The following is a 10,737-nucleotide window of genomic DNA, read 5'->3' on the forward strand; positions in this document are numbered from 1 at the left end:
GACTAGTGAAAGTAATTTATGGGGATTCAGCTTGCTTTTGGTTTTTTGTTTTGTTTTGTTTGCTTTTTGTTAATCTGTAGCTTGGCTTACAGTGTGTACATGTGTTTTCCTGCCCTGGATTAGCCTGTGAATACAGCTACAGTCAGGCTGTTGTCTCTTTTGCATTTGACTGTGCAAAAGGAAAAAATCTCTAAAAAAACAGGCAAAAATCTATTTGTGCTTCAGTCTAACACTCTACACCAGTTGTTACCTGACTACATGTTTTTGTATGAATTGTGATTGCTTCATTGCAACAGTTGTTATTGAGCTGATTTGACTGTTTTAATTAGTTAAGATTTTATTTCGGCCTTTTTGAGCTTTTTATAGGACGCTATATGCAGTATTCACGAATAGAGAGAATTAACCCAGCTTTAAAACTGGAAAAATTAATAGCTTTGAAAGGAGATCTGTTAGTAATAAGTTTAGTTCCCTAGTAGCTATAATGCTTCACAAAAGTTCTTGGGACAAACATATTGTAAAATATAAAAGATGTGTCTATAAGATTCTTTTAATGAAAATAAAGAGTTTACTTTCCAGATGGGATCCGCCCCTCCCCCCCCCCCCCCCCCCCCCCCCCCCCCTTTGTAACGGTTGGTAGATTATTGTGAAAAAGGTGCCCGAAGACTTTGTTGAGAATTGTAGATACGTATTATATTTTGCTTTGTTTAAGAGGTTAAGGTTTATCGTTCACATAGAGGGACATTGTGGTATTTTTTTCTTGGAAAATAAAATTATGCTAAATAATTGTGATAAAGATTTTGCTGGTTAGGCAGCTATTTTCCTACGTCTTTAGTGAAAGATGCTGATGTATTTTGTAAGTAGGATTATAATATTGTAACAATTATCATTAAATCAAACTTATACATTTTACTTTGTTTGTCCATTCGATTTCCTTTGTTCTTCGCTCTAATCGCGTTTTCGCGCTGCTCCCCTATAGGGTACTATCTAGGGTATTAGAGGGGTAGAAGCTCCCCTCCCCCCAAAAAATGCCCAGCTCCCCCTCCCCCCCCCCCCCCCCACAAAAAAGTATTGTTATCATTACAGTATATAAGTAACTGTATCGGAAAATTCTTCCAGACGCGGCGAGGTCAGTGCACATGAAGTAAGTATTCCCTGTCTTATGACTGCCAACTGTGTCTCAAACTTTGCACCATATTGCATCTCAGCGCATATTCATTTAAAAAAAATACGGGGGGGGCACCCCCCCCCCCCCAAGCTGTCTCTTCTCGTCCTCAAAAAATAATATTAACCCCTCTTCGGTTATTTTTTTTTTTTTTTTTTCCCACATTTGCCTCTACTCTTTTGCCGTCCCGCTCCCCGTCCCTAAGGCCCCGTCCCACCGCTCGGAAGGACCTTGTGCGATGACGCGGAGCCCAACTTGAAAGCCGCATTTGCGTCGGAGGATCTAGGAGGCTCGCCGCCGCGTTGTATATAACGTGCATCTTGACAAGTGTCCTTTAGTGTTGAGAGTAACGCGTAGCGCGCAATTTGTAGCTATTTCGTGCCGCGGGGTTCAGTTTTCATCAAGCATTTAACTTTTAACACTTTTTGCGGTTTTCTCTGACACGGCCATAAAAATCCTGCATCCTACCTTGATTATCTTCAGTCTTTCCTCTCAGTTGCTGTTTCTCCACATAGAGATGTACGGTCCTGTGTATCCTTTTTACCTGAAAGCACTGTGCATTGCTCGCATTTTCATCGAGCAAAAAAAGTGGAGCAATCTGTTGACTATTCTGTGAAACAATCTGCCATGGGACGATTTGACCATGGAAAGAGGTGACCGTAAAGCCAATGATCCTATTAGTTATGTGTTAATTCTCGGCCATTTCTGTATTTTAACCACAAACTGCTTTTGAACTTGTTAAGTTGGCAGTGTATAAATGTCATAATTGCGTACCAGACAGATGAGTACGCCCCTGGCACGTTTAAACTCCACTGTGTCTGGGTCGGTAGCTAGTCTCACGTTTAGAAATCAAATCTTAAAATGGATACAATAGGGCGCTCCTAGAAAATTCCGTGGTAACCGACCATCTCAAACTTTTTTTTCAGCTAAGGGATTTCTTGAAAAAGTTTGCTTGGGGTTCCTAACAAAACATATTTCGTTTTAAATTTGAGGGAAAAATACGAGGAGTCCTTTTAGCCTCTAGCAACTGATTTAGCTTACCACGCCTTCAGAACTTATAACTATTAAACCACATTCCCAGATCATTTATTTATTATTTTTATTTTCATAACAGGTGGTTATTTTGACAAGAAAGACTGTCTAAATTAAAAGCATTTTCATTAGTCCTTCGGAGCCTCAAGTTATCGGGGAAAATTGCTGAGAAGGCTAAATATCCCACGCCCGCCCCAGCAAGCACTGCGATGCCAAGCCAGGTGTTATACGTCATCACTATCAACATCAGCACGTATCCCACAAACACCTGCAGCATGTGAAGAAACGTTTGAAAAATGTGGATTCGACTGTTCCATCTTCTGCTGAGGAAAAAATGCAGATAGGGCAGCTATCAGTATTGATAAAAGACTCACTGAAACAAATACTTTCATAAAAGCACTTTATCGCCCGGCTAAGGTTTGTAAGCCTTGTTTCATGGGTTATGCAGCCCCTATAAAGGACGCAAAACCTCAGTGGCAATATATAAAGCATTTCATTATGACGTAGAAAACAGAGCAAACTCGTTCCTAGGTCGCCTCTCTTTTGAGGATTCCATGTGACGTCAGAGTTTTCCAAAAACTTATGTCACAAAATAATACAATATTTCTCTGTTGGGTGAAAATTTCTATTTTTAGTCTGGGGAACAAATTCCGTCTTGGTCTCTATATGCAGGCTTCATCAATGGATGAGAGTCGTGAAAATCCTCCCTCCTAATGAAGCGGCCTAAAAAGTTGGTTTTTCTAGATTTGTTTCAAACGAAATAAATGCAAAAGGAGTGGTCACTATCAACAGAACTTTCAAGTACGATACGTAAATCATATTCACCTCTGTCTAGGGAATTTTACAATACGCTGTTGTAGGGTCTCTTTAGTGCTAGATGAGTCTTCAGTATCTGGGATATCTTCACTTGTAGACCTTGATTGCCACAAGTCTTTGATTAAGAGACGGAGGGGTCTGGAAACTAGCCATTGCCTGAATATTTTGAGGCCTTCATATAAAGCAGTGATCAAAAATGTAGACAAACAAGCTCCAAACAGGACTGAAACAAATAACAGAAAAAGTCACTTGGGTTCGCAAATTTAACAGCACGGAAATTGATTTGAATTATATTAAGGCTGCACGAACAAAATAAAAATGCAGTAAAATGCATGGACAGGGTAATACTGAATGCCAGGAAAACTGTGTTTCGATGATCCTTATTTTTTTAATCTAAACGTTGTAGACATGCTTGGGTTTTCGGTCAGTGAGAACTTTGTGTTTCTCAGGCAAACCCTACACAAACCAAAGCATGCCTACGTGGACAATACGAACAATCTAAACAGTATTCAAGTAACTTTACCTAAGCCACTCTTCCATATTTTTGTGAGGGCTTAGCCGAATGGGAATGTTAACCAGGAACTAATTTAAAAATCGTGGGAAGTATAGTGTTAAAATCTGAACTAAATAGACAGTACGGGTAAAAAAATCTAAGAGCCTAGTGCAAGATGTCTGTGTGGGCTGACCTTGACTACTAGATAACCGTGGTGATCACAAGATTGACACGAGGAGATCAAAGGACATATTTTTTTAATAAACGTAGTGTTAAGCAAAAATTTTCCGGGAAAATTCGACTGGGTTTTTTTATATATTTAAAAAACTTAAACATACCCGTTGCTGAATTAAGTCTCCAACTCTGGAATAAGAGAATTCCTTCTGTGCTCACATGAAACACCTCCTAAAGATATTTAATAAAAAAATGACTTAAATTTTCAGCTAGTTTTAGTCAAGCGTCCAGGTCTTGTACGATATATAATGATGGCTCATCAAGATCATTAAATCTTAACCTGTTTTTACTGAGGGAACGGGAGGAGGAGGTCTCTGAACATTCCGTTTCCCGTACCTTTTACTCACTGCTCCCGTCCTTACTTAGTTGTTCCCGCACCCTTGGAGCTTTTTTACGCCTGACTCGTCCCCAGTCATCTTTTAAGTCCGTCTTGAGTCTAGGAAGACTGGATGAAACTGAACACGGAGGGAATCATGGGCAGGAAGAAGAGAAGCCCTTCCTCCTTCCCATCATCCTTCGCGTCTTGCAATTTTCGCATGAGAGACGACTGGGGAAAAGTCAGATTTTCCGCAACGTTGCAAAATGTTTCCCTATTTTTCCCCGTTCCCGCCACCTAGAGAATTCCACTTCTCTCCCTCTGTCACACAGAGTACCCAATCGACGCTGGAATTAAAAGTTCTCTTTGATTGCCAATTCTTATTCACATTTGCCTCGTTGTTTTGGGTTTTTCATGAGTAAATGTCACTTTACTGTCACAGTGCCTCTCGGTGTAGGAGGACAACCAAACAAACTGTTGAGGGGGAGGGGGAGGGGAGAATCTGCCACTGTATGAACTGGTATCCCATCCTTGGGAAGGCCATGCTCTCAGACGCTTTAGCCGACTTAAGAACGTATTACACCTTTGGAGAATAGCAGACTTAACTTTTACTTTTTTAAAAAATTTCTTTTATTTAGTGGCCTTGATGAGAACTAGAGCCGTGCAGTCTCCATGACGACGGACCAGAGGTCGACAAATGAAGCCCCTACTATTTATTTTCCTACTTCCGTCATATTGACGCAACTTTTAATTTAGGGTTTTCTCATTACCATAACCCTTTTACAAGTCCGAAATATAATTTAAATTCATGGCTGACTTCCCGACTTTCGCTTTAAATTACTAGTTATGAACACGCGGAGATCCGGCCAGCTGACAATTTTCTTTATTTTTGTGAGAGCAGCGGTTTTGTCGCCGGCTGTTTTCAGGCTGTGTGAAACACCAGGCGACAGAGACAGGTTTTGGTATTGTAGTGAAGAATCACACGCCAATCAATATTTGCAGGAAGTCAAATATAGGCTTTTCATTCGAGCTCGGCGCTTTTCTAACAACATATCATGTGTACTTGTGATTGCTAAAAAATGGTTTCCGAAGAATGATTACTAGAAAGTTAAATTTGATACTAAAATACTGTCACAAAAAAGAACGGTTACCCGTAAGAAGCACAAACTTCTGATAGTACTAATCACAAGGAAACGTTAGAGGTTGCGGTTTATAGCATATAATAAAGCGAAGATTTTACTAACTTTATCTCAATGTGAAAATAATACTATCTCGGTTAGACGGGTTAGACCGGTTAAGCCTCGTTAAATAACAAAGGTTTGTAGATTCGCCGAAAGCAAAAATAAAACAAGCGTATGTGGAGTTTTTTCAAAAGTCATAAAAGTAAAACGGCAGGTTTTTGTTTATATTGAAACTCGTAGTTAAGCTTGATAATATAATTTCGGTACTCACCATTTTATGCTAATTACTGCTATTTCATGGAATTAACCGCGACTTTAACTGAAACTGACTGGTACCTCGAGGTGGCGTACCTTCGGTTTTTTTAACGTCACAGTGAGAAATTAAGGAAAATCAAAGGCGATATGTCAGGTCATGCTTTGAAAACCAAAAGAACGGTCATAGAAAAGAGGAACACCGAATTTCGCACCCGTCGCAGATGTAAATGAACAAAAAAAAAACCTTCAACAGCTGCCACAAAAAAACTTCCATGTCAACAAGCTTAGATGTCAATCAAATGTGTCAAAGCTAATCATTTGGCTTTGTTTGAAATGTTTGCGCCTCGGGTTAGCCTGTGAAAACAAATGGAAATACGTCTGTGTTTGCAGGCTAGCCTCCGGTCGGTCAAAAAAAAGAATATGCATTGAATTACTTCAAAAACCGAGCTAGGTTCGGGTTTAAAACAGGGAGTTAAATTACCTTTAGCCGTTTAAAATTATTTTTAGCCGTTTTTCTTTTTTAATACTGTCTCCTCCAAAGAGTAGTGTCCTCTGAGTTTTGGTCTTCGCCCCGCACCGAATTCCCCTTCTCCCTCCCCTTGCTACGTTACGCTACTGATCGTCTAGTTTCTCTAGATGTGACGTTTTACACATTTGTTCCAGAGAGTAGAGTAGACTCTGTCTTTTGTGCCTTTTTTTAAGCCCTGAGTTGTGAAAATACCAAAAGTGCGTTATACAAAATTCAGACTTGAACTGGGGTCCGTGAACGTTGGAAAGGGGGTTTGGTTTATAGGGGGGGGGGGGGGACCATAACATTGACGTCGGTGATGACCTACTGTAGTTAACCTGCGATCAGGCATTCTTTTTTCGAAAGGGAGAGGGGAAAAAAAGAACTTCCCCGGAATGATTAGAAGGGAGGGCGGGCATGATCTCAGGTTTTAAAATATACTGTAGTATCGTTCGACAACCTTGTCCCCAGGGCCATCTCCAAAGCCGTTATTTGGGTCGTCACGCAACGCTTCTTCCTGCGTGACGAGCCCAATAAAAACGGCTTCGAAGGAGGCTAGGAGGTTTTTTTTTTGTTTCTAGATATGACCTTGCGATCTCTAGACTTCCAGGCTTTCGCAAAACCGTGCTATCTGTTTTTCCCACGAGTTACTTTATTTGTAGCACAACAACACAAGTAACAAGCAATTCTCTAAGTGCGCAACGAATCTTGGGTGATTGAGGGTCTTTAACTTGAGACGTCTCAGGATTTGTTTTCGGATTGAATAAATCATGTTCTCTCGTGTGAGGCAACTGTGCAAGGTTCAACTCGTCACCCGGACTCGCTTTTTAAGTCAGTTTTCCAACACCGGAGGGGCAACTTCGGCAGCTCCGGCCTCCAGGTTTCTTGTGCAAAAAATCGAAAAGAAAAGCGACAATGGAATGCTTCATGTGACATGGAGTAACAACTCGGTGAATCGTTACCCGTTTATGTATCTACGCGATATCTGCCGATGTCCCGAGTGCTTTCATGAATCCTCTCTACAGCGTTCGTTTGACACCGTCGGCAAATTAGATCCTACTATTTTGCCGGAGAAGTACGAGGTTACGCGGGATGGCGAACAGATTATCATTACATGGCCCGATAGTCACGTCAGTGTGTTTGATTCAGAATGGCTGCACTCACGACGAATCAGCGATCGGGAAGGCTCGAGCAGTGAAAGATCGACTCTCAACAGAGAAGGAGTAGAGTTTTGGAATGCTGAAAAACTGCAAGGGAAGATTCCGAAGAGCGATTTTCACGAGCTTATGGAGGATGATCGGGCTCTGTTCGAGTGGCTGAATTCTTTGCATGGTGTAGGTATTGCACTTGTCACAAATACTCCGCAGAAGGTTGGACAAGCAGAGAAATTGTGTGATAGAGTTGGACATTCTAAGACCACTCATTATGGGTAAGTAAACGTTACTTGTTTTATTGCAAAAAAATTGTTTCGTAATATTGATGAGGTTATATGAGAAGCAACAACAGCCTGCATCCGCTCAATTCGGACCCTGTCACACCATCAATTCATTAATATTTAGAAAGGTTATCCTCTTTGTCAAACGTTTCAAAGATCAACCGTTTTAAAATCGGAGTGTTGTGCCAATAATGGTCAAATTTGACCAGGAATTGTTTTAAATTTACGAAAGACACTATTATATATATATTTTTATTACGTGTATTTTACCGCACGGGGGATTGCGTGACTTCCGGGCTGCCAAAAGTTATTGCGTAATTTCGCACTTGATCAAATAATATTTCTGCACGCTCTGAAATAAACCGCCTGCTGTGCAGGCTAGCTCTGAAGGTCCTTCAAACCCCACGAACCATGTGGATTGAACATGACGCAGATTCGTTTTTTATTCGTTCATTTTAATTTTTTATTATTACTTTTTACTGAGCGGGCACAATGGTTTATGGCAGCGAGGAGGAGGGAGGACGTAATACTCGAACGTCCGCAAGCGTGACAAGCGAGGCTAGTGCCATGTCGCGCGCGAAGTGCGAGTCAAAATGGCGATCGGTTGCACGCATTCGTGCTCTAGTATACTCGAGCCTTTAACACGCAATATTTCAAAGCTGCACACCACGCATAATAAAAGGGATCAACTTTGCTTTGTCTTAGAGCAAGTCTATATGTGAACTTATACTCAGTGGTTAGTTCGTTTCAACCCTAGATTCGAAAATAAGGTGTTTTTCGTTTCCCTTTCAGCCATCATTTTGATGTCAAGACGAAGTATGATGCCAACAACTTGGCTTACACCTCTAACTTCCTGCCGTTACACATTGATTTGCCTTATTACGATTACATACCGGGGGTAAGTTGCTGTCTATTTACAAATAAATAAGAACCCGTAGCCATATACCGTAAAATTCCGTTCTAGGGCAAGCCCTTCCGTTTATAAGTCCCCCCCCCCCCCCCTCCGGTTATAGGCCCATCTATCTGGAAACAAAAAAAATACATCCGACTATAAGCCCTCCCGGATATAAGACCCCTCTGCCACATGACAGTACTGAACAGGGCTAAATGTTGCTTAGTTATGCGTTTTTAACTTAAAAACGTATTTCGATCAACACTCCCGTGGCTTGTTTTGAAACGTTTTTTTCTTTCCGCCTATAAGCCCTCCCGGATATAAGCCCTTCCGTTTATAAGCCCACCCAAAGCCCCTTACGAAGTTGTATAAGCCCAGGGCTTATAACCGGAATTCTATGGTATTACACTGCAAGGGTTCGGCCTGTGGGGTGGGGTAAGGATGGGGGGTAAGGCAGGGGGTAGCGTTACTCTCTTTCAAGCTAGTTACTGTCGACAAAGGGCCGAGAAAATGGATTAAAGAAAGGGATGATGGAGTTAAAATGTTTTTCGTTTTAGCGCCTTTGACATTTACCTTAACTGTTCTAGGTTCAGATGTTGCACTGCATTGAGCAAGCCCCAGGCACTGGCGGCGCGAACCAGTTCGTAGATGGATTCCACGTTTCTCAAGAGCTACAAAACAAACACCCCGAAATGTTTGATCTCCTGACAAAGGCGCGATTCCAGTTTGTCGATGTTGGAAAAGACATGTTTGGAGATTTTGATGTTAAATTTTCTCGGAACACAATTGAGTAAGTTGATACGTGGTGTCAGAAGATTGAATAAGCAATTATTGGATGAGGTTGAGCATGATATCGTGAATTATCAAAACCGAGGTTGTTTATTTGCCGAAGCCGAAGGTGAGGCAGATAAAAGGAGGTTTTTTTATTTTTATGAAAATTTTTTTTTTTTTTTTTTTTTTTTTTTTTTTTTGTTTTTTTTTTTTTTTTTTTCTTCTTTTTTTTTTTTTTTTTTTTTTTTTTTTTTTTTTTTTTTTCATTTTTTTTGGGCGGCCCTTCCGGGGGGGGCCAAAAAAAAAAAAATAAATGTTATCAGAAAATGTTACACCGAAATTGCATATACTTCAATTCTGGTTAACTTTTATTCTGACCTGTTTGATCTGAAATGGGAAATGGTTTGTGCACTTTGATCAGCAATTAGGTACAATGTGTGGAAGTAACTGTTTTTATGATCATTGTTATTAAGCATCCCTTGAGATGTACGAGATTTAAAAACGTTGGTAATTGGAAGCCCTTGTGGAATGTTTACTCAAACATACAGTTCCTGGGTTTAATCTCGTCCGAGAAAGGCTAAGGATTTTGGGGTCAGGTCTGAAATAGAGTAGAGAAAGCCTCATATTATGGTCTGAAACAGGCTAAGGGTTTCAGGAAGTGCACCGCACATCCCTACCCACATTTTCTGATAGTACTTCTCCCTCCTGGAATAAGTACCTGGACGAGCGCTGCATCGTTACATGCAACATTGCGCGCAACATATTTCACTCAACGTGGCTGCAAATTGCAAAAATTTCGCACAATATTGCATACGCTGTGAGCAAGTTCCGACGTTTTGCAATTACGTTATCGATGTAACAACGGTAGCCTGAACAATTAGCTAAGAAAAACAAGCGGCAGCTAGTTAGTGCTTGTGCTATCGTAGGAAACAAATATAGAAGAGACAAATCGTCGCGTTTCGGTTGGAGATTGGACAGTCATAAAGTAGGGAATAGCTGATAGATATGGCATGCCATTGTGCGCAATCAGTGTTGCCTTGTGTATTACTCAACGAAGATTGATAACTTGAGCTTTAAGTTCCAGTCAGTATGATCCTTAATTTTTTGAGGAAATTATTGCTATGTTCTCTCTTTTTTATGACAGGTTGGACGAAAATAACCAAATCGTGCGATTCGCATTCAACAATCACGTCCGTGACTCCATCATGCTCACTGCCTCCCCAGAAGAAACAGCTCAACTTTACAAAGCTTATCTCACGCTCGGCAAAATGTTACGAGACCCAGCCAATCAGATAGAGCACAAAATGATGCCTGGTGATATGATCTCCTTTAACAACAGTCGTGTGCTGCACGGCCGATCAGCGTTTACAGTTACTGGGCAAGGTAGCCGCTTCCTCCACGGTATCTACCTGGACTGGGACATAATGTACTCGCGTATGAGAGTTCTCGCTAAAACGTTTAATATTCCGTTTCATGGCTAGATCAAAAGCTGGAAAACAATTGGAATGTGTTCTTTTAAAATGTTTCCTTTAACAAACCAAACTCTTTATTGAATAGCTGATGGTAGTGTTTTGTGAAGAAAAAAGGGAAATTAAAAGAAAAGAATAAATTCATTCACTCTTATAGTTGTGTTCTCTTGCTT

At 40.7% G+C, this 10,737-nt stretch overlaps 2 protein-coding genes across 3 annotated transcripts; one reads left to right on the forward strand and one right to left on the reverse strand.

The window, feature by feature from the left end:
• Window positions 1–2,244: 2,244 nt before the first annotated feature.
• Window positions 2,245–5,885, reverse strand: LOC144664210 (protein SLC31A2-like). Of its 2 annotated transcripts, none has more exons than XM_078525328.1 (4): window positions 5,506–5,885; window positions 3,842–3,908; window positions 3,020–3,233; window positions 2,245–2,514 (listed from the first exon to the last, which is right to left on the reverse strand). In XM_078525328.1, exons 1-4 carry the CDS (start codon window positions 5,506–5,508, stop codon window positions 2,268–2,270), a joined length of 531 nt encoding a protein of 176 aa, XP_078381454.1. In that variant the 5' UTR covers window positions 5,509–5,885; the 3' UTR covers window positions 2,245–2,267. The 2 variants fall into 2 exon arrangements, with proteins under 2 accessions (XP_078381454.1, XP_078381450.1); XM_078525324.1 differs by having other exon boundaries at window positions 2,245–2,517.
• A 528-nt stretch (window positions 5,886–6,413) lies between these two features.
• LOC144664174 (gamma-butyrobetaine dioxygenase-like) lies at window positions 6,414–10,718 on the forward strand. The gene is made up of 4 exons (XM_078525290.1): window positions 6,414–7,426; window positions 8,225–8,330; window positions 8,912–9,114; window positions 10,240–10,718. Exons 1-4 carry the CDS (start codon window positions 6,768–6,770, stop codon window positions 10,574–10,576), a joined length of 1,305 nt encoding a protein of 434 aa, XP_078381416.1. The 5' UTR covers window positions 6,414–6,767; the 3' UTR covers window positions 10,577–10,718.
• Window positions 10,719–10,737: the final 19 nt, after the last annotated feature.

The sequence above is a fragment of the Oculina patagonica genome, chromosome 1 (assembly GCF_052425735.1).
Source record: "Oculina patagonica isolate OP01 chromosome 1, crgOcupat, whole genome shotgun sequence".
Taxonomy (NCBI): domain Eukaryota; kingdom Metazoa; phylum Cnidaria; class Anthozoa; order Scleractinia; family Oculinidae; genus Oculina; species Oculina patagonica.